We start from the raw sequence: 24,212 nt of genomic DNA on the forward strand, positions 1-24,212 counted from the left end.
GGGTGAGAGGCAGGCTCTCTAAGGTCCCCTCGAGTCTAACATTCTGTGGGTCTGGGGCTCCTTGAAGGACCATGAAGTGTCAAAGGAGCAGAGGGCTGGCTGGGGAGCAGAGTGGGAAGTCACACTTGGTGAGTAGGAGACAGGAAGGGAGGCCCACGGAAGTGCCTGAAAAGGTTTAGTTGGAGCACCAGGAGGAGAGCTGCATGATTCAAAGACGTAGGTGTGGGTCCCAGTGTCCAATGCTATGGAGATCAAGCATGAGGATTCAGAAAGGTTCCTAAAGTAGTAAGAAGAGGTCATGGTTGACCTTTGCAGAGCAGAAGCCAGGTTGGAGGGGCTCAGCAGGAATGGAAGGGTGTTGAGGAGGAGGGTTCATGCTGGGCTAAACTCTGAAGCAGTACATCGGGGAGGCCTTTTACTTCCTCATGGTTGCTCCTTCCTCCCTCTGTGCTCCCAGCCCCCATGCTTCCACTGATTGCTTCAGATCCCACCCCACCCATTGCTGCTCTCCAGGACTGTTCCAGCGTTCTGTGCTCCAACCCAAACTGATTTCTCAACAACACCTAAATTTTAATTTATTGGGTGCTACTCTGTGCCAGGCACTGTGTTGAAGGCTTTACGTGTAGATTACATTTATCTTTACAATACCCTGTGGTAAGTACTGTGATTTCCCCCTTTTTGTAAATGGGGAAATGGAAAGTAAAAAACTGACTCACACTCATGTCTCAAATTTAGGATTTGAACCCAGGCAGCATGACTCCAGACCCCAAGCTTTAAGAGCCGTGCTACATAGCAAGCTGATTGAACTAATTCATACTGTGATGTGAGATAACTCCATGTGGAAATTAAACCTCTTACTTGACTTTGTATTGTAATGGTGGGGAGTTCAAATGCAGGACTTTTTCCTAGTCTCTCTTAAATTATATTGCACCAATTACTGGGAGTTCAGACTTTTTGTCTATTAGGAAAAGAAAAGCTGAAGTTTGTCAGTGAGTTTCAAGAGTTTGTGAATGAAAGAAAGGGGAGACACAGTAGGTGGAGTTGTTTTTTGCTTTTTTAAGGAGTGAAAGATTTGTGCATATTTGAATGCAGAGGGAAGGTGACCATGGAGAAGGGACCACTGGAGGCGAGAAAGAGAAAGAGGGAGGGAGGGAGGGAGAGAGAGAGAGAGCGAGAGAGAACGAGAGAGAGAGAGAGAGAGAGAGGAGAAAGAGAGAGAGAGAGAGAGAGAGAGATCTGGAGGGTCCCTAAAGAATCAGAAGGAAGTAGGCTCTCAGGCAGTGGAAGGGGGTTCACTCTACCAAAAAGGAACAGCTCTCCACTGAATGGAAGGGAAGAGGGGGGGAGGGGGAAGGGGGTACGTGAGGGCACAGATGTGTGTGGAACTGACAAACCGGGACAAAAGGGAGAGCAGGATGACCACCGTGGTCTGCTTGGCAAGCGGGTGGAGAGGGCGTTCTTCCATCAGGAGGCGCAAGCAGGAAGGAGACAGTACAAACCTCATGAGCACATCTCGGGAGGAGACCTGCAGTGGGAAGGGTGGGGTTGGAGCCTTCTCTCAGGGCTCCAGTTTCCCATGGATACCCTCATCCCTCCATCCTCACCGCTGTAAGGCCCCTTAACATCAGGCTGGGCTCCGAGATCAGAGCTGGGTGATTTCTGCTGGGTCTGACTGAGCCTCACACCCTCTCCCGTGGTCTCAGGCAGTCTCCCTGTCATTTTGAAGACAGCCTAAAGGAGTGCCATCATGCACCACGAACACATCTTCCTCCAGAATCTGAGTCTAAACAAGCCCAGGTCAATGTCACCAAGAGGCGCCTCCTTCACCTGAGCCTCAGGAACACAGAAAACTCTCTGTCCAGGAAGCCGGAGTGCTCAGACAGTCACAGGGGAGGGCCAACTCTGACTGGGTTCCTTTTGCTTGTTTTAGGAGAGGAGGAGGAAAGTGGAGGTGAGGAAGATGGCTTGGACAGCACGGTCAGGGACCCGGGGCCCAAGGTGTCAGGTAGGACGGTGTCTGAAGCTCAGCTTGCCCGGAGGATCACGAAAGGGAAGAACACCCGGCGGCTGCTGTCCAACAAGCCACAGGACTTCCAGGTAGGGAGAGCCCGAGTGCCCGGGGCCTTGTCTCACCACAGTGTCCAGCTTCTGCCATTGCAGGGCTGCCGGGAGGACCTGCTCCATCGGCAGTGGCTCAGCTAGTTAGAGGACATCAGGTCCTTAACCCAATAAGAAGAGCTCTCCATCGTTCTTCTTCGTGCGGGAGGAGGTGTAGTGAAGCTCGATGGGAAATAAAACCATCCCTGCTTCCCGCGGGGGTAGGAATAGAAGCACGGGCACTACGTTTTCATAGCTCTGGGCACTGCCTTCTTCGCAGAGATGGCTGTGGAGTGAGTTTGTACATCCCAGGGCTCAGCTGGGGTCTGAGCAGTGGCCTCAGCCCTGCCTGCCCTTCCCCAGGCCAGCTCTGGAGTATTTCAACCCCACTCTTGGTTTCTGCGACCCAACCCCTGTCCCCACCTTGGGAATGAGCACAGGTGGCTGCTCCCAATCCGTTAGCACCGGGACATTGCCAAGCCGCCCGGCCGGGTTCAGCCATCCTCCCAGGTGAACAAGTGGAGGCAGGGCCTGAGGATTCTCTTACAATGTGGGCTGGGAAAGCACCCGTAACAGCACCCCTTCTGTGCTTGCAGATCCGGGTTCGAGTGATTGAGGGCCGGCAGTTAAGTGGCAACAACATAAAACCTGTGGTCAAAGTCTACGTTTGTGGCCAGACGCACCGAACAAGAATCAAGAGAGGGAACAATCCATTTTTCGATGAGGTAAACGGGCTCAGGGAGTCTGTTCTATGTACATGCACCTTCCACCCACCTGTCCCCTGTCCCATGTGGGAGGGGAACACATACAACTTAACTGGTAAAGACAATACAAAGTTCCAGTGTTAAAGGTAAGAACCGCTGGAATCACACAGCCTGCTTCATCATTGCTTCTCAGAGCTGCTGGGGTCTCTCTGGGATTCTTGCAACAATCTCCTGACGGAGCCCTTCGTAATGGATCCTGGTACTCCTATGTGGAGCCCATGACGGCATCTACTTCTGCCTTTGGTCTTTCCAATCAGCAGGATGCTCTGTGTGGCTAAGTGACCTGACTTTGTAACAGTGTCAAAACTTACTTGGCCATAAAAATAATAGATGTTAAAGAACGCAATGATGAGCAAAAAAGATTTTTTTTCTCTCTCTCTCTCTCTCTTGTTATACTGAGAATATAGCTTGGTTCTGTTGGGTTCTTCTGTAACACTCCTCAAAAAAAAAATACTGAATACCTTCCTCAAAAATGCTGAAAACCTGACTCAAATGCCACAAAACTCCACAATTAGGCCTGTGAAGAGAAATTACAGGTTTGGGGAATTTTGAGAGTCCAGATTTGCTCTATTGAGGAGATGCACTTCTTTTCCTTTTTTAAAAAAATATATTTTTATTGATTTCAGAGAGGAAGGGAGAGGGAGAGAGAGAGAGAGAAACATCAATGATGAGAGAGAATCGTTGATCAACTGCCTTCTGCACACTCCCTAACTGGGAGCAGGCTCGCAACCCGAGCTTGTGCCCTGACTGGGAATCGAGCCATGACCTCCTGGGTCACAGGTCGACGCTCAACCACTGAGCCACCATGGCCAGCCGAGGAGATGCATTTCTAAGATTCCTGTGGCCTGCATCTCATGATGTTTTCTGAGTCCAAGCCTTTCCTACCACAGTTTCTTATCACAGTTCCTCTCAGTTCCCTAAAGCTTCTAATCCCAGCCCCAGCTTTCTGCTTCCTAGAGATGCTGGTGACCGCTGTTCACAAAGAACTGGTTTCTTCTGTCTAGTGTTCCTGCTTCTGCCCCTTTGTTCAAGCTGGCCCCCAGCTTTGGAGAAAGCCCCATTTCCTTCTCACCTCTCTTCCTCCTGCAGTGTATCGCAGACAGCAGCCTGCAGATAAGGGGTTCCAGAGTTCATTTAAGAGGGGGGTGGGTGCTCACTGAGATGGGGCATTTGAAATGGACTTGGGGAAAGGCTGGGAGGTCATGTTGGAGGACAAGCCTGGATTGCAGGGAGGACAAGGTACTGGATGCCAAAGGCGGAAGACCTATGAGTGCGTTTATAATGCAGGGTAAATATTTACTCAGTTACATTCTCAGGAGCCCAGCATGATTCACCATCTCAGAATTTTCCCATTTTAATGATTTTTTTTTTTTGAGATTAGATCTCTTGGCAAAAGGGAAGAATCAGATAACTGAGCCAATTTATACATCAAGAAAGGAATTTTACTAAAACATCACTAGTTTATGTACATGTTCTTAACCAAGAGATTAAAAATTGTATCACCAATCATGGGTCAGACTGACATGTGTGTCCTGATGTGATCTCATGGAGTAATCCTCACCTGGGTTGTTTCTTGTCCAGTGGTCAATGTGAATCTAACAGTGAGGAATCATCCAGATTGTGGGGTATTCTTTAGCATAACCAGTCATGACAGACAAAAACAAACAACGAAAACAGGCAGGAGTACTGTTCTAGATAAAAGGAGACTAAACAGACACAACAACTAAATGCAATGTATGATATTAGAGTGGTCCTAGATTTAAAAAACTTTTTTCAGGACAGTTGTAGAAATTTGAATGACTATATGTTAGCTGTTGTATTTCTTGGGTGTGATAATAGTAGTGTGATTGTATATAAGGATGTCTTGCTCTTAGGAGATGCATGAGAATCTGTTTTAAGGAGTGAAGTGTTATGGTACCTAGAACTTTCAAATAATTCACTAAACCTGAAATGTCCCCAAAATGGTAACAATTGGTGAACATAAATGAAAGATGGTATTTATTTTACTGTTTTTTTTTCTATTTCTTTGTAGAAAATATTTATAAGTAAAAAGTAGGAGAAAAATGTGTCAGTTTAAGTAAATGCTCAATCTTTCTCTCTTAGAAGTAAACTTTATTGGTACATAAAACTTGGTTTTATGTACAACCTCTATGTATCCAATATTTATCTCCCAAGAATCAACTTTCATAAACTTAGCTGGTACAATGAGTTAAAATGTGGTCAATATTGACTCTCCTGAGGAACTAACATTATCTGATGGGCAAAGTTGACTTTGAAGGTGTTTTGTTAGAAAGAACAAAATTAGAGTCACTAAACACAAATGATAGAGCTAAAAATGATAGAATTAAACTCAACTTGCCAGGTCATACAAGCCCTAAGCATAAAATGCAACTTTAACTCTTTACTTAATTAAGCTAGTAGCTATCTGATTCAAAAAGAATAATCTTATTTAGGTAAATAAACACTATAGCTGTTACTTAACCTTTTTTTCCTTTTCAACATGCAGAGGTGCGTTTATTATCAAGCCTATGAAGCGTAAGTCTTGGGGCCTTTTCTCAGGTCTTGCAATGTGTTCACATGGTCAAACCTAATATGGAGTTTGTTGTATTTTTGGGGAGGACCCTCAAAATTATAGTATCGTACACACTAAACCCGAGTTCATTCTTCCTAACATTCAAACAATCTTCTCTTTGTTTTGACAGTTATTTTTCTACAATGTCCACATAACCCCTTCTGAATTGATGGATGAGATCATCAGCATTCGGGTAAGGGGGGCAACGGAGTAGGAAGGTGGTGCCCACTATCTGCCAGATAGAGCCACTAATCTTTCCCCCATTCTTCTTTCTTCCAGGTTTATAATTCCCATTCTTTGCGGGCAGATTGTCTGATGGGGGAATTTAAGGTGGGTGACAACTGTCAGTTTCATTCAACTTACATCAAAGATGGGCACTTTCATAATGAGGACTCAGGTTCCTGGCCAGATCTCAGGATGCCCATCTTGGTGACATCTTAAGGTTATGTGTCAGGGATTGATGCCATGATCCTTGCTGAGGGCTGGAATACCAGTAGGACATGAATGCCCCAGGGACCAGAAACCAGCTGCATATCCTCTGAGTGTAGTGATTTCCAAAGTAACAACACTTAGCAGCACCCTAAAGCAAGATAACCCAAAACTGCCACATCGGGCCCTTCCCAGCACCCCAGCAGTGGATGGAAGCCAGTACACTGCTTCAAAGGGAAGGGGTGATTTATGGGAAGAAGCCCATCACACAGCTGCATTTACCAGTGGCCCCAGGGCACCATCTGCAAAGCCACTTCTTATAAATCTGGAGTACAAAGGCAAGCCAAACCAGGGATGAGAATCAGGGTGCTTTTCTAAGTAACGAACATTGGAATTAAGGACACATACTTGGTGCCTTCTACATGGAATGGGCTGCATCTCAAAGGAAGGAGCTTGTAGTCATGAGAGGTCCTAGAGGTTGATCTGGGTCAGGCAGACCTGTGTTCATAGCCTGTCTGCCACTAACCAGCCACATGTCAACTTCTCTGATCAACTTAGTTTCTTCATCTGTAAAATGGGATCATGGTGAAGATAGAATAATTGAGATAGAATACATAAAATATCTAGCACAGCACCTGGCACATTAAAGTGCCCAATCAATGATTACATTGATATTAGCATTAGTTGGAGGAGTAGAGTATTGGATAGGCAGTTGGGTCAGGAGACTTCCTGTAGGTTAACCACCAGTCCAGGTTTGCCTGGGACTGAGGGGTTTCATAGAATGTGAAACTTTCTGTGCTACCAGAAAGTCCCAAGCAAAAAAGGACACCCTGATCACCCTACTTCCGTGGTTCCTTCCTGCTCTAAGACTAGCTCATTAATTCAAAATGATGGACTGAGGTTCTCCTATATGCCACACACAGAGAATATGATGGAAATGTTGAGTCCCAAAGAAATTTAAGTCTAGTCAGGAGCATTCTATTTAAATATAATAATGATGGTTTCTTTGATTTTAAAACTGATTTTAAAATCCAAACTCCTTTAATTATTTTTTCCCAGATTGATGTTGGATTCATTTATGATGAACCTGGTAAGCAATGTTCTCTCCATGAACTGGAAGATTCTGAGAATCAAGGAAGTTGGGAGGATCAAGGAATAAAAAATATTGTTTTCTTGATTGAGAAGGGGGAAGGATACTTAGCGGGAATGAATAATAGTATGGATTTTATTTTTAAAAATCTAATGGTAATTATCTTAATGTTCAAAAATAGGTAATTCCTCTGTTTTATGAGGATATTTGCATCTTATCAAAGTCAAATGATGAAGTCCATTCATAGAGTGTAGAGAGCCTTGTTTGGGTCACACAGGACAGGATGGGGATGGAGGCCATACAGAGTGGAGGACATTAATTCAGACACTCATCTGGGGAAACTGGCGTGCTATGATGACACTTTAGAGGAAATGTTTGTTTTCTTACAGCAGATGAAGTCAGAGACCCGTCGGCTTCCCTTTAAAGTGTCCTTGTCCTTTTACTCCTTTTTCATTTTAGGTCATGCTGTCATGAGAAAGTGGCTTCTTCTCAATGACCCCGAAGATGCCAGCTCGGGCGCTAAAGGTTACATGAAAGTCAGCATGTTTGTCCTGGGAACCGGAGATGAGCCTCCGGTGAGCCCCTGCATTTTCTGCCATTTACGCTTTTCACTGCAAAATAGGGCCAAAGGTTAGCAAGGGGGTGCCAGTACTTAAAGTGGAGCCCAGCTTCTAATTAAGAAATGTTTTTCAAAAGCACTTCTTTTCTTCGTGGCAGAATTATTTTCTAGCTCAACTTAGACGTCTTCATGGTGTCTGAGTGGGTGTTTCATTCAGTATAGATATGTGTGTTTTTAGGACTTTGTTGCATGAGTTTATCTATAGAGCATAGCTCACTTGCAGAATCAGACATTGCTACCTAAAAGGACAGTGTCATCTGGAAAACTGGGCAGCAAACCCAGGAATAATGAGAGGGCAGAGAGAAATCAGAAGAATGTCAGGCTCTCTCTCTCTCTCTCTCTCTCTTTCTCTCTCTCTCTTTCTCTCGCCCCTCTACTATTTTGTGATCATAAAATTACAGAACACATTATTTTCTCACGGTGTCTTGATTAAAGAAACATGCACATTGAGTTTTGTAGAGCAGTTTTGTTGAATTGGTGGCTGAACTCTTAAGCCTGAAACAGGAAATCCTAATGGAAACGGCTCTGATTGGTGTGGTTTTACAGGCATCAGTTTGGTTCTTCCAAGCACTGCTCTTCTGTGCGTGTAATTTGTTATTGTGTGTCCCCAACAGCCTGAGAAACCGGATCGTGATAATGATGGTGATGATGTGGAGAGTAATTTGTTGCTCCCTGCTGGCATTGCCCTCCGGTGGGTGACCTTCTTGCTGAAAATCTACCGAGCAGAGGACATCCCCCAGAGTATGTATTGATTTCATCCTGCTCCAGATTATCAGTTATTTTCATGATTAGATGTGTTAAAATCATACTCCAAATAGGGATTAGTGCTCCCTATCATACACACACACACACACACACACACACACACACACACACACACACACACACATTTATTTATTTATTTATTTATTTATTTATTTATTTATTTGCTTACATGACTTATTTTCATTCATTTTGGCCTTATTGCAAGCTACCTGAGCTGGTTCATGAGGTAGCCAATTGGTCACTGCTACATGTTTTTGGTTGAGTCTTTTGGCCCGCTCTTCTCCATAGTTTCTTTCTTTAATGTTCCATGTCTTCTCTTTGTTCTAGAGAATACCAAAGAGAGGTCAGCAGTCAGCACTTCAAACTCCTTTCATCCCAAATGAAAATGTGAAATTTTATAAACAAATAAATGTGTTTGCCATTGGGTTATTAAAAATAGCTGAGCAAAGGGTGATTAAATGCCAATAAGTAAAAGTCTGTCAGTATTGTATCAGGAGATATGTGTTTTAAGAGATTGGATGCATTTGATGTTTAGAGAGACTAGTCCAGTTAGTCCAATGTCATTGCTGAGGCCCAGTATCCTATCTTCCTGGCCTGGCTTATGTGCTTCCTGTTGGGCCCTGGGACAAAGGACTCCTCTTCAAGTCTCAGGGGACAGCACCCACTACTCAGGCCATGATTGCTTCAGGATTGCTACTTTTCCTGGGAACACCCCCTTCCCTTTTTAATGACCCCCCATAGCATATTTTCCTCAGAAATATTTTGAATGAAGTAAATAAATTAAAACATATTAAAATTCTTACCTACTTGAGTTTGTTAAAATAAAGAAATCTGTTGTTTATAAGTGATTAAATGTGTTATTTATGATTATGTCAAATTTCCCTGAATTTATCTGAAAAGTCAGATTAGGCCAATATTATTTTGGCCTAAAGCACCTTTTCCAAATTAAAACCAGGCCTGAGTTTGAGAGTTGTCTCTTTTTATTTCTACTTTCTCCTCAATAAATGATTGATCCTTAACAGAATATTTTATCAATTTATTTTTCAAGGTGTTCCTATTAATTTTAAAACTCTTTGGGGAGAAAATATTTTCTCTCTCAACTAAAACACAAGGAATTTCTGCAACACAGTGCTACTTTTGAGAACAATTTTTGTTGCGACAGTGTTCGTGGATAGGAGAACATTTTTAATTTTATTGGGTGACTTCTAATTCTTTAAAAGAATCAGATTTAATCTCTGCTGTGTGACATGTTACTTTCCAGTGGACGATGCCTTCTCTCAGACGGTAAAGGAAATCTTTGGAGGCAGTGCAGATAAGAAGAACCTAGTGGATCCCTTTGTAGAAGTTTCCTTTGCTGGAAAAAAGGTTTGTATGTGATCTAAATGCAGATGCCTCCAGAAATAAATACTATATAAACCTCTGTGCTTCCCTTGGTGTGAGTTCCTGCTAACTCTTTGCTGAAGTGTCCCCCGATGAGTGGGCACCCTGTAGGAACGCGGATTATCTGAGCCTGCACATTCCAGACTTCTTCACAGGTTTATTTTGCAGTGGAAAGTATGCAGGACTCAAATTGGAAAATTCAATCTTTTGAAAAATGTAAATTATGAAAGCTACTACTGAATTATTTGGATTATTTCCCAGGTCCAAATATTATCTTAATCTCAAGCAAGCTCCCTAGCTAGCTGTCATAATCCCTGGTAAATGTTCTAGAGTCTAGCCCCCCAGTGCCCAGCTGTCCACTCCTGTCATGTTTCCCACCTCCCATGCCCCAGGGAGCTGCTAACACTGGAGGGTCACACATGGGACCCCATCCTGGTCCACTGGGGAATCTTGGTGTAAAAACACAGGTAACCACCATGTTTATCTACAGACGTCATCAAATACTGGAGAGTGGAATTCCATAGTAGAATAATACCCCTCAATGGACAATTGTAGGCATGAAAAACTAGTATTTTCTACGTAGTTTAGCCATTTGTTTATGAAAGGGAGATTTGGCAAATGACACATGGACTGGGTGTCATTTCCTGGGAGAGTCGATGGAGAGCAGCCGAAAAGCCCTGAGGTCCAGAGTGAGAGGAGGCCTGATTTAAAATCAGATTTTACCCACTCCATAGGCAGTTAAGGCAAATATTGTACCCCTGAGTCTCAATTTCCTGAAATATTAATGGGGGTAATAAGATTCTAATAGGAGTGTTGAAAGGGTTCATCAGTTTGAGAAGTAATTTTTGGAAGTCTATTTAGTATTAGCTACTGTCCCATGTGCTGGGATATAGAAGTGAGCCATTGCCCTCGTGGAGCTTAAGGGACAACAATAAACAAGCTAACAAGTCATTAAATAATTCCAGATAGTGCCAAGTACTACACAGAAGATAAAGCAGGGGACAAGAAGTGATTGTGTGGGGTTGAAGGGGTATTAAGCTAGGAGATCATGTGGCCACCTTTGAGGAAGTGACATTTGCGCAGAGGCCTGGATGATGCAGAGGTCTGGAGTGGGGGGTGGGAGGTGGGGAAGCTTCCAGACAGAGGGAATAGCAGATGTAAAGGCCCCAAGGAGAAGACACATTTGCAGCCAAAGAACATCCAGGTGGCTGGACTGGCGAGTAAGGGGGAAAACTAAGAAGGTCAGAGAGATGTGGGCGGTGGAGCAGTAGGGCTTATCAGCCAGAGGTTGGACCTGGACTTTATTCTAAGTGCAACTGGGAGCTCATGGAGGATGCTACACAGAGGGGTGACATGACAGTGAGCAGGCAGGAGAGGAAGTGACCATCTAGGTAGGAGCCAACTGCAGGTGTCTGGGGCCAATCAGGGTCCACATGAAGATAAGAGTGTCAGGATTTACTCATGGATTGGATGAGGTGTGTGATGGGGAGAGAGAGGTGACTGACTTTGTTGTAATCCTAAGCCACCTGGTGAACAATGATGGAAAGATTGGGACAGGAGCCAGTTTGGGTAGACAGAGGAGGGGTTGGGTGTGCAGAATCAAAAGACCTGTTTGGACATGCTAATGAAGATATGGTTATTAGGCAGTATGTAATAAGTGCTCAATAAACATTAATTTTGCCTTATTATGCTCACACAATGTTAGAAATCTGGCAAATGAAAACTTTTAGCCGCAAAAGTAGCAGAGATCTTAAACCCATGTCATATTTTACCAAATCATTATCAAGAAAAATAACCTTTAACCAGGTTACTAAGTATATAATTTATAAGTAAACTGCTAGAGTCATGATCTAGTATGCATATATTATAAACTTTTAAAAATTAGAAACTTGAATACCTACTGTTTTGCTTTGACGATTTTACAGGTTTGCACAAATGTAATTGAGAAAAATGCAAACCCTGAGTGGAATCAAGTCGTTAATCTCCAGATCAAGGTTTGACTTCCTTTTCTTTCAGAAAAATAAGACTGCTAACTTTCATAGTTACTGAGTAAATTGAGAAATGACTACCTTTTCTATTTCTTTTGCACAGTTTCCATCAGTGTGTGAAAAAATAAAACTAACAGTATATGACTGGTGAGTTAAAAATGGACTTGTGTCTAATTCAGAATTAAAGAATTAAACATTTGGATATTAAGGAACATTACTCTAGATCACCTGACTCTTACATTTTAGCATATTTGCTTTTCTCCCAGAGGGAAGGAATAAACTGTTATTGGAACTGTATGTTTTCTTTAAAAATGATAATAGTGTTGTTACAGAAAAATTTTGAATATCTTAGTTCAACTGTTCATAAACAAAGAAGGAAGAAATGATCTGAAAATGCCCAAGATAAGGAATGAAATACCATTAGGCTGCCCCAAATGGATCTCAGACATGGAGTAAACCACTTCTTGGGAAGAATCACCAAAACATTCTGTTACTATTATTGTTAGAAAGGAAAATGGACAGAGCTACCTATCTGAATGCAGGAAATTCTTTGAAAGGTTCTGATGGCATTTTTACTAGACCACCCTCCTAGTGGTGATTGGCCACAATGAGACCATTCTTGAGTGTGTTCTAGTTAGATGGGGCATTCAATTAGCAGCCTTTAGCTCCCTGAGAGTGGCAAATATCATCATCATCATCATCATCATCATCATCATCATCATCATCATCATTATCAGTGTTTATTATGATGTTTGCTACTGTTTTTTGAGCACCACTAAGTGCCAGGTGCTGTGCCTCATGCCTTCCTGGCATTATTCCATTTAGTCTTTAGAAGAGTGACTATTAAATAGTGACTATGATTAATTCATTTTACAGATGAAGACACTGCAGCTCAGAGAGGTAACTTGCCCATAGTCACTTAGATAGTTAGTCAGTTGGGCCTCCTGTTTGGCCTTAGTTTTTCCTTAGCCAGATGTTTTTGACTTTCATGTCAATACCCTCTTGGTACTATGGCAACAGGGCACTTTGGGAAGAGAAAAGACTTCATTTTGTTCAATGACCCCATCACATCAGTTAATTGAGAGCCAGGAAGGGACAAAGTGTCCTTTCCAGTGAGTGTGAGCTAGTTTTAAGGCACTTAGGACCCTTGGGTGACATTATGAAGGAGCTCCAGGAGCCCGCAGAGCCCTTGGGAGTATGGGTTTGAACTCTGTGTAGTTCGGGTGACCACTCTGGCTTACAGGCTCTGCAGTGGGCTCATTGCTGATTGAACCAGAGTTGCCTGTGGTCACTACACATGTAGGTTTTTTTCCTGACCTAGTCTACCCTCTCCAAAGCAATAGTGCAAATTAGGATGCACAGAGAAACCCTTTTAACTGGGAATTTCTTGGATCCAGATCTGAGGTTACATACCTTGTAGGATATTTGCACAATATCTTGAAGGAAAGCTAAAAAGGATTCTTTTAGTCTAGACCCTTCTGGATGGACAGAAAAGCTGCAAGCTCTCATGCCAATTGTGTTTAATTAGTAATTTTCTACATCCTAATATTATTATATACTATATAATGTATTATATGATGTATAACAGTGGGGTGAAAGTAGGTTTACAGCTGTGAGTGCACAAAACACAGAATTTATTCTTGTATTACTATTTATTAAATTATTGTGTTATTTTTCATACTATTGTGTTATTTTCCAGACCTACTTTTGCCCAACCCTGTATATCATATATAATAATACTATAATATATAGTATTATATTGTAGAATAATCTTTCCTCAAAATACTAAGCCTTTCCTCCCTCCCATGAAGTCCTAATCTTCAGAGTGGGTATGTCACTAAATGGTATAAAGAAGAGGAAGAATTAAAGAGAGGATGTTATTAATATAAACCTTATTTTTTACACCTACTATGTGCTTGGCCAGAGAGCATTTCATGAGTTAGGCTCACAGACTAAGGTACTCATGGAAAGATACACAAAGTTTTATATACTTATGGTGGACAAATTTGTCCCTACCATATAGATAATAAGATTTTGGTTATAGGCATGCAACTGTAGTCAGAAAAATAGTATCTGTCACACAGTAGTGCTCAATAAGTATTTGAATCCAATTGAAAAGGAATTTTTCTCCCTATCAAGGACCCTTAGATATAGCCCATTGTAGTTATTAAGCCAGCACAGTAATTAGTATGAACATGATAAAATAAGACATGCACTTATTCTATGTAATATGATTACATTACACTCCTTATGCAATGTGCCTATAATTGGTTCATTCCTTTTATGACAATAGTATTGAGTGTGGCCATATGCAAATCTCATGACTTCTGTAAAAATCTCAGTTTCCATAAATGAAATGAGTTGTCCAACTAGATCAGTGTTTCTTAAAGGATGGTTGGAGGACCATTTGCATCAGAATGAATTAGGAAATATACTTGTTATCAATGCAGACTTGTTCTTCACCCCTACTTTTAGTGAATCAAAAGCTTGAATAGGAGATGAGAGTGGGGGGGGGGTGGTTCAAGTGATTTTTTAAAAGTACAGTAATGCTGAGGCCCACTGGACAATGATTTCTGAGGTCTAGGGTCTTTTCCAGCTCTATCTTATTATTGTTGAAATGAAGATACATCCTCATAGTGAAGGCCTTAACCTGTTTTTTTACACAGGGACCGTCTTACCAAAAATGATGTAGTTGGAACAACATATCTACAGCTTTCTAAAATTGCTGCCTCTGGTGGGGAAGTGGAAGGTAAGTCACACAACAGAGCTGGAATAAGACAAGGCGCAGAACTTCTGAAGGAATGAGCTGGGGTAGCCCCATGGCAATGGACTTGGTTTCTTAAAAGCCAAAGGTGATGAGCCTAGTGAACCATTTCAGGGATGTTCTGGTGATGACCAGAAAACAACTAATTTGTAATTAGTAATTGAGGCAACTAACAGTTGGAAGATTTTAGCTTTCTTGCTCCCATCCAAAAATTCTTTCCCAGGAGCTGTTTTATAAATGTTGAGTGTCAATACAGAGTGCTTAGCACCTTATTTTATATTGGCATTGAAACAATTTCACCAAAATATAAATTATATTCCCTTTCTTAACTGATTTCCTTGGCAGGAACCAGGAGGCCAGACAGCAACGAACCATGTAATCTTTGCTCCCTAAGAACATGTGTATTTTGTTTTCATGCATTTTGTGCTAACAGGCATCAATAACCACTACACTTTTCTTTTTGATGTTTTCCATACTGAGAATTAATTGCCTATACCTGGCTTTATGGTTCTGTGTATATGTCAGAAATTATAATAGGAAATGAAGGAGAAAAATTAAGATGGTAAGGTAAAATATTTAGTATTAAGCAATAATAACAGCAGCTTATTTTTTGTTGTCTAAATAAAATAACGAAAATTCTTATAATTGCTAATAGATTCAACATATTGAGTAAAGTGAGAGAATTTGAGATAAGATTTTGTCTTGGAAACCTAAGGTGTCTCTCATGTTGTTCAAGAGAGGACCTTATAGGTTTGTGAGTTGTTGTTTTTTTAATGTTAATCCAAACAATACATAGCATGAATAAGAATCTGGAAGATAATAGAGATATGGTAAAGAAGCTACAGATTTCCTCTCTCAAGAAGGAAAAATAGGGCAACTAGAAATTCTGAGAAAAACTGAACAAAGTAGATATAGTCCAAACATAAAGTCCAAATATTTTAGGCAAATGGTAGGAGTTAGGAAAGAGATTTCATCGGAATAATCTCTGCTGAGCGGCATAGGGGACCATGCTGCTGGAACAGCAGGTAACAAAGGAAATGTAATTACACTCTCCTTTTCTCTGCAGAGAACAATATTTACATGGTTGTTATAATGTAAGCATTATTTATGTTTATTTTTTTATTTTTTATTAAGTTGGTAGTCAAAGCTCTAAGCAGAATGTAAATTTCACCACCCATTGCGATGTAAAAGTGAAAGTACAGAAAATAGAGATTAGAAGGAAGAAAAGGAAGGGGAGTGGAGGGAAAAGTAGATGGGCTACTAGCCTCTTATCACGTGAGGAATCCAGATATAAAGACTGGATGAAATCATTGGTTGGATAAAGATGGGTTAAAGACTAGGTTAAATCTATTGGTTAAAGGTAACCAAAGGAGTAATTTAAAATCGTGCTGTAACTATATGGAGGAAAGGTAAATATTACTAAATTCATTTATCATTAGCAAGCAGTTATTAAATAATCACCTAAAGACAATTATTCAAGAAATATTAAAACGAGCCTTTTTCATGGTGACAGGGTGGTAACAGCCATCACCCATAAAAACAGAAATAGTTAGTTTTAGCCCATCTCTGAGGTATTCTCTCCCTGCAGGCCCTTCAGACAGTCTGTTTCAGGGTCTCTAAATAACAATGAGCAGCACGCATCTCCCCAAAAGAAACAAACAATGTATCATAAGCTACAGGCCCCAGACTACATGAACTTGGATTTTCTAGCCTTGGTCGCAACTAAGCGAGATATAAGACAAGCAAACGTTTTATTAAAAACACGAAATGTTGGTAGCATCACCAGGCCTCCTTTGGTGGCGAGAAGCTTACCCTTCTCAGATGCCTGGTGGCCCTGGGACTGGAGAGACTGGGTTATTTCACATTGTCACAAAGTATTGAGCCATTTTGCATTTAACCAGTGATATTTGTACTAATTACAATAGGGTCATGTGGCTTGGGTCTGAATTTGGGATTTTTCTGGTGTTGCTTGGGTCTGGATTTGGTTAACGTTCCAATGTCTCTTTTGTAATGCTGTGTTTCTCATGTTGTTTAACCAATTGTATTTTTACTATGTAGATTTCTCATCTTCGGGATCTGGGGCTGCATCATATACAGGTTTATGCTTTGTAATTTTGCTATCTTCTAGAGCTTCCTATTTACTATTATCATTTGATTGCCTTTAAACCCTTTTTTAACAACATTTTGCTGTCTTAAAAATAATTTGTGTGTTAGTGCTGTATAGTTGTCCTGCATGGCTTAGCTTAAAACAGATGTGCACCCAGGCATTGCTCCGTGTCTCATGTTTTCACCTAGATGCAAAGCATCTTATTGGCTTCATTGTGAATAACTGTTTGTGAGACATAACACTTTTTTATTAATGTTGTTTATGTTTCATACATAGAGATATGGAGCACTAAATCAATTGTTCAAAATGTATGAAATGACTTTCCCCCACTTTCAACATGGATCTCTAGGTTGGAAGATACTGTTTTCCGCTTTGTACCTTGAAGGTCTTCATCTTCCAAACATGAGGGGTCATAACCTGCCCTTTGGTTTGCACAGCTCTCACCATTCATTGAAAGTTTGCTCAGTGCTCTCTCACTTGACCATCACAACTCTCCTGGGGCAGATGTTGTTCCCCCAAAAGATGAGGGCGCTGAGGTTCAGATAGGTTTGTCATCTATCAAACCCATACAGCGCTTACATTTCCCCACAACCTCCCTTTGACCTTGCTAATTCCTGACTTTGCCCTCAGTGCCCCTCATTGGCGAATACTCTTGCTAAGACCAGGTAGCGGAACTAAGGAGCATATTGTTTGTTCATCAGAGACAGAATGTAGTGAATGGCGACTTCATGCTATTTAGTGAATACCATATGGTCTTATCACCATAGGCAGGCAGTTTATTGTTACATATAAAAATTTTAAATCTGATTTAACTTGAGACTAAATCATATTTTTTGGAACAAAGTTAATCTGATATATATCATTTAAATGACTTCCCAAAACAATATACTCTTTACCCCAATTGCCAATGACATGTTTAACATGATGCCAATTATAAACTTACAAAAAAATGTGAAGATCATCTTGAAAGCCTTATTATTCTTTCATTTGAATAACATTGTCTTTTTTTAAGAATAACGTGTTTACTGGATTACCTAAAAATGTTTTTATTTAATATTTTATAGCAATAAGAAAAGGGAAATTGGCAAGTCTCACAAGTACTTATAATTTCCACTAATACAACTAACTCACAAAATGGAGAAAAATAGTCTCACCCAGCCAACTAATAACTAATATTTATTTCAACAGATCAAATCTTTAAAAGCCTAAAATTTAATGATGATATTATCTCTCAGCAAATACAGGAGAAACAGAGGTGGGCTTTATTCCAACATTTGGACCTTGTTATCTGAACCTTTATGGAAGCCCCAGAGAATACACAGGATTCCCAGACCCCTATGATGAGCTAAATACTGGAAAGGTTGGTTTCTCAATTAAGGTTTGTTATTAATGAACACTGTTAATGAGATTCCTTCTTGTAATGGTTGTAATGAAGTCTCAAATTTAGGGGACCTTCCCCCATACACACACACACACACACACACACACACACACACACACACACAGACCTACCACATAACTGATCAAGTGTTGAAGGATAGACGTCTCATGCTCAAGTCTTAGATTTCAAGAATAGAAAAGGATTCTGGAGGTCTGATTTGGTAATTGCCAGTACATTGCATGGCTATTCCCTATACTTAGAACAGATGTCGAGAATTAATGCTGGATTTCTTTGCTAATCAGCAAATGTGCTGCCTCAGAATTCTGTTCAACACCATGTTCTAAGAATTTACCAAATGAGCCCTAACCGGTTTGGCTCAGTGGATAGAGCGTCGGCCTGCGGACTGAAGGGTCCCAGGTTCGATTCCAGTCAAGGGCATGTACCTGGGTTGCGGGCACATCCCCAGTAGTGGGCGTGCAGGAAGCAGCTGATCAATGTCTCCCATCGATGTTTCTAACTTTCTATCCCTCTCTCTTCCTCTCTGTAAAAAATCAATAAAATATATTTAAAAAAAAAAAGAATTTACCAAATGATTGGAGGTGACATGCCTGGTCCAACCTCTTTGCTATCTCTGGCCTGATCCAACCTCTTTATTTTGAAGGTGAGGACATGGAGATCCAGATATGGAAAGTGATCTTTCTATTACATTAGGAGCTGAAGTAATATCTTTTAGTTAGTTCCCCAAACCCAGAAAGGGACAAAGGTAGAAAGAAAAAAGCCCTAGAAGGAGGAGGGTGGAGACTTCTCTTCCTCTCAGAAGATTCTCTTGCCAACACGGCCAGGCATAGTGGGGGAGTATCTGATATCCATCCTCACACTCAGCTGCACAGAACATCTTCCTCCTTTGCTTCCTGGCTACTCTGAGACTTGCCCTGGTTGCAACATGGCAGCCTTCCTATTCTGCAAAGAGGAAAAAAGTTACTGTGGTAAATGTAGAGCTGTTTTGCTGAAGTGGGGTGAGGGAAACTTTGAGTCCCTTCCACTGCCACTCCCCCCACCTCAGTCATTGCTAAGATCTCTTTCAGTCCAGCTCTCCTGTCTCTCTTTGGATTGCCACCTGAAGTCACTGTTTCTTTTTTCAGATACCAAAGATCTAAATCCAGCTGAGAGAGTTGCTGATTCATTTTGGAAATTAGGGCTGTGGAAGGAGAAACTTTTTGTAGCTGGATTAGCTGTAGTAGAGAGACCATTCTTTCTGCTGTTGTTCATGCCTAGAGGAATAATCCTGTATTGTTGCCTTTCAGGGAGAAGGAGTTGCCTACAGAGGTAGAATCTTGGTTGAACTGAGCACTCTTCTTGAAAAGACACCACCAGAGAAAAGGCTTCAGTCCATTTCCAATGATGACCTGCTGGTTGTTGAGGTAAGCGTTGGAGTGTGGATAATGCTTAGTACAGAGAAGGGTGTTGTAGAGGATTGGTGGTGGGATGGCTAATACTGGTCTACCTGAACAAATGGGCCTGAAGGGGACATCCAGGAACTGAAGTTGGAGTCATAGCAAGTGCCCTTCAACGCCCTCTTGACCTGTCTACAACAGCCCATTGAAGGTGATGAGATTTGTTTTATCACCAATTGTCAGTCATATTTAGTAAACAGACCAAGATGACAAGTTGGGCAATTTTATTTGACATACAGTCTCCTTGACCCAAATAGGTAATGAGGCAATCCCAAATAATGCATTCATTTAAGCTGTAACCAGTCAAATAATTTCCTGGCCTGCCTTCTACATCTGCTCTATAAAAGCCTTTCCCTTTGCTCCTGTCAGTGGTAACCATTTCTGGTTTGTTGCTGTGTTTAATGGGTACAGAGTTTCAGTTTTCTAAATGGAAAAGAGTTCCATGGATAGATGGGGGGTAATGGTAGGACAAAAATGTGAGTGTTTAATGTCACTGAATTGTACACTTAAAAATAGCTAAGATGAATGAATATTACGTTGTGTGTTTTACCAAACAAAAAAATTTCAAAACAGTTATCTGAGTACTTCTCTAAATGAATGACCGCATTCTTGCATCATACAAGCCAGAAGACCCAGCCATGACTGTGATTCATTTTATAGAATAAAGGTAATGGTATAGATGAATAAGGAAAAAAAGAAAAATCAGTTGATAAATATCCTACAGGGATCAAGTAATTTTTATTTGTTTCGTAGTGGTGAAAGATATCACTACTCTACTGCTTAAATTGTGACATACAAATTGGTAGCAAGGTAGAAATGGGAAAAAAAACAAATACAATACTAAAAAGTCATCATATGTTAAAGTTTGATAGTCATGTGGCCTCCAAATCTCAAATTGAAGGACTACAGAGCTGCAAGTTCTAAAATTGAGAGGCTTTTGAGCTAAACTTGCTATGGTGAGAAATTTGTCATGCAATTTGAATACTGGCACTTGTGAGTTTCACAAGTTCACCAATGGAGCACATAGCCAATATGGCTGCACTATAGTAACCACTGATGTTCTCACCCCCAAGCTGGGCCACTGCATACAGAGACTGGGTATCTACAGGGATCCAGAACAAATTCTAGATGTGGACAGTATTAAATAATCAAATACAGCAATTTAAACCATTGCATGGCTCACTTTGACTGAAGGATGCACAGGTAAGTAGGGATGTGATCCATAGAGGAGAGAAGCAATCTGAACAGGATTTGGGGCAGGATGTGGATTCAAGAGACTTTTGATGCCCACATGAAGGAAAACCTCAAGAACTCCTGGTCATTTCTGCTAGGCCAGTGGTCGGCAAACTGCGGCTCACGAGCCACATGTGGCTCTTTGGCCCCTTCAGTGTGGCTCTTCCACAAAATAACCATGGCCTGGGCGAGTCTATTTTGAAGAAGTGGCATTAGAAGAAGTTTAAGTTTTAAAAATTTGGCTCTCAAAAGAAATTTCAATCGTTGTACTGTTGATATTTGGCTCTGTTGACTAATGAGTTTGCCGACCACTGTGCTAGGCTCATAGATACTCAATGTGATCATTCATTGTTGGCCCTATGTTCCACTCCCTCACACACACACTCAGTAAACCTGTAATTAACAAAACAAAACAAAAGAAAGAAAGAAGGAAGGAAACAATGTTTGATTTCTATTTCAGAAAAAATAAGTTCACTTCATTTCATTTATTTTTATTTTTTAATATGTTTTTATTGATTTTAAGAGAGAGAAAGAGAGAGGGATAAAAAGATAGAAATATTAATAAGAGAGAAACATCATTGATTGGCTGCCTCCTGCTCGTCCCCTACTGGGGATCGAGCCCCAAACCCGGCATGTGTGAACTGTAATCTGGTTCATGGGTCGATGCTCAATCGCTGAGTCACAACAGCTGGACTAATTTCACTTATTTTTAAATTTGACATTAAAAGTTTTTATTGCTTCTGATTAGAAAATTAATACTTAAACAATTCAAACAATTAAAAATGTATGTTAGAAAGTTAACCATAAGCTCTCTACATTCCCCAACATATCTGTTAACAATTTGATTTATATTATTCCAGACTTTCTTCATGCATATGCCAATATTAAAATGTATATTTAATGGGTTCACTTTTAAATACCCTTTTTCCATGTTTGCACATGTCAATGTATGTAAATATTTTATGAACTTTTATTCATTTATATGAAGGCAACATTTGTTTAACCAGGGGCCTATTAATAGATATTTGTATGGTTTTCATTTTTATCTCTATTTCAATCAGTGCTGCAATGAACATTCTATATTTGCCTACTTGTATGAGTACAAGGGAAACTGCTAGATTCAAGGACAGTCTTCACTGGCATTTAACTCAACACTAATTATTAGGTTCCGAATTATATTTGCTAGAAATCTACATGTAAATTAGAGCAAGAGGCATTTCATTGAGCCTTATGTCTGCTCATATTTTATAGAAATATCAGCGAAGGCGAAAGTACAGCCTATCTGCTGTGTTCCATTCGGCCACCATGTTGCAAGATGTTGGCGAGGCCATTCAGTTTGAAGTCAGCATTGGGAACTATGGCAACAAGTTTGACTCAACCTGTAAGCCTTTGGCATCAACCACTCAGTACAGCCGTGCCATATTTGATGGTAAGACTGAGGTTCTCTCCCATGTGCGTTTAGAGTGGGTGCACCACAGGACAAGAAGCATGCAGCGTGTTCTCCCTCTGGCAGCCGTTATCTCCAGTGGGAAGGAAAATGCTTAGTGGGAAGGAAAAGGTTGAATGGGGAGGAGAGGTGGCTGGAGTTCAGGCACCTTTAAGACTAGTCAAACCAAAGAAGCTGGGGCCCTGTGCTGAGCCCCCTTACCCCATCTCATGCCCAAATTTTACACTGGCTCTGTTTTGTAAAGTCACAAGATGGCAACTTGCTGATCACTGAGCTCCCTGAAAACATCTCCTGCCTATTGTCACCTCTGCCCTGCCAGGCTCCCAGTCACTCTTAGATTGAGTAGTTGAAGTGAGACTCTTGCTCAGAGCCTGGAAAATCAAGCTTCTGGTCTTTGCTCGGTCACTCACCAGCACTATGACCTTAGCCACATCACTGAATTCTAACATCAGTTTCTTTATCTTCTTCAGAGATGCTGTGCGGATTAAGTAGCTTTACTTACACAAAGATGGATGAGAAACAGTCCCTGCTTTTGAGGAAGTTACATTCTAGTATATAAAATAAATCATAATAAGAAGGCAGAGTATGAGAATGCCCTAATAAAGATATTGACAAGTGGTTTAAGAGCATAGAGAAATGAGGGAGAAATTCTGATCAAATGTTCCAACAGATTCATATAGTTTTTACCTAATTTTTGAAGAAGCAATGTTAAAATATAAAATGTGCTAGAAACTTGGCTAATAATTCTAAGTAATACCAAACCCCATGTATCTAGCTAAGTCTTTTTAAAAACAGAAAGTTCTTTTTTGTTGCCCCACTTCTAACAAAAATATTCATTTAGAAGAGCAGTTTTCAGGGACAAATACATTCAATCTAATCGCCTGTGCTCTCTATATTGTCTGCTACTGTGTTATATAATCATCAGTGATGTTCAGGTACATGATCCCAAACCACTAAACATCGTAAAGATTGCTATGTTTGGTTTACTAGGGCATTTTAGAGAGTTTTTCAAAACAGGCTGAATAAATAAGAACTTCCTGTCTATCCCTCAGTTGCTTAATTGAATAAAATTAAAGAACCCTACCACCCTAGACCATTTCCTAAGCAAACAACTAAACAATAACCCAGTTTGCACATCTCTTCAATAAGCATGCTGTTTAAGTGTACAATGTCACTGACCCTCAATGTTCTACACCAGGGAACTACTATTATTACCTGCCTTGGGCCCACACAAAGCCAGTTGTTACCCTGACTTCATATTGGGAGGATATTAGTCATCGCCTGGATGCAGTAAACACTCTCTTAGTCATGGCAGAAAGGCTGGTAAGTTTATCTTTTCTACATTTTCTTTTCACGAGACAGAATTAGGTATTAGTAAAGATACAGGCTAGGCCACTCTAACACAAGACCTCAAAATATAGTGCTAAGCAAGATAAAAGCAGTTTCTTTAGTTACAGTTGAGGTAGGTGATCCAAGGCTGTTATGGAGGTTCAGTTGTGCTGGGGAACCAGGCTCTTTCCCTCTTGTTGCTCTACCATCACTAAGGAGTTGTCATTTGTTTTTGTGGAAGAGGCAGCTCACTGTTACACCTACCCTCCAGACTGAGGAAGGAGAAAAGAGGGAGAGAAGATGACACAGGTCTTTCCTTTGAAGGAAAAGACCCAGCAGTCACACACTTGATTTATACCCACTTTCCATTGACCGGAATCCAGTCAAATGACCACATCTCCCTGCAAGGGAGTTGGGAAATGCACTATTATCTGGGCTGGCATATGGCCAGATAAAACTGTCCTTATTGTGGAATAGGGAGGATGGATATTGAAGGTGAGGGGGCAAAACTCACAGTGTCTGCCACATTTGTATGTGAATATGGTGTAGAGAATGGTTCATTCCAATAGAAATATGCAACCCTTAGAGTTTTGCTGTTAAAGTAGTAAAAATCTCTACTGGTGGAAGAGATGGGCTCAAAGGAACCAGAGCCTGACATTTTCCACTCTGGCTGTAGACGAGAGGAACCCTCCTTGTTTGGAGGTTGGGGGTTCACTGTGATTAAAGCTGCATAGTTGTAGTATCTGTAATTATACACCTGGACATTGATGAGGAGAAAGGGAACATGGTTGAG

The 24,212-nt window shown here is 41.0% G+C and overlaps 1 protein-coding gene across 1 annotated transcript in view; it reads left to right on the forward strand.

Moving 5' to 3' along the window:
• MYOF (myoferlin) overlaps nt 1-24,212 on the forward strand; it is a 134,470-nt gene that overhangs the window by 48,482 nt on the left and 61,776 nt on the right. Inside the window, exons 6-21 of the mRNA XM_080687487.1 lie at nt 1,931-2,097; nt 2,694-2,822; nt 5,564-5,626; nt 5,713-5,763; nt 6,922-6,952; nt 7,412-7,527; nt 8,186-8,312; nt 9,598-9,701; nt 11,642-11,710; nt 11,808-11,851; nt 14,371-14,453; nt 16,527-16,565; nt 17,811-17,935; nt 19,261-19,377; nt 21,895-22,072; nt 23,289-23,413. Of these exons, the coding sequence (XP_080543613.1) occupies nt 1,931-2,097; nt 2,694-2,822; nt 5,564-5,626; nt 5,713-5,763; nt 6,922-6,952; nt 7,412-7,527; nt 8,186-8,312; nt 9,598-9,701; nt 11,642-11,710; nt 11,808-11,851; nt 14,371-14,453; nt 16,527-16,565; nt 17,811-17,935; nt 19,261-19,377; nt 21,895-22,072; nt 23,289-23,413 (1,568 nt within the window). The remainder of the gene's footprint in view (nt 1-1,930; nt 2,098-2,693; nt 2,823-5,563; nt 5,627-5,712; nt 5,764-6,921; nt 6,953-7,411; nt 7,528-8,185; nt 8,313-9,597; nt 9,702-11,641; nt 11,711-11,807; nt 11,852-14,370; nt 14,454-16,526; nt 16,566-17,810; nt 17,936-19,260; nt 19,378-21,894; nt 22,073-23,288; nt 23,414-24,212) is intronic.

The sequence above is a fragment of the Plecotus auritus genome (genome assembly GCF_963455305.1).
Source record: "Plecotus auritus genome assembly, chromosome: 9".
NCBI classification, from domain to species: domain Eukaryota; kingdom Metazoa; phylum Chordata; class Mammalia; order Chiroptera; family Vespertilionidae; genus Plecotus; species Plecotus auritus.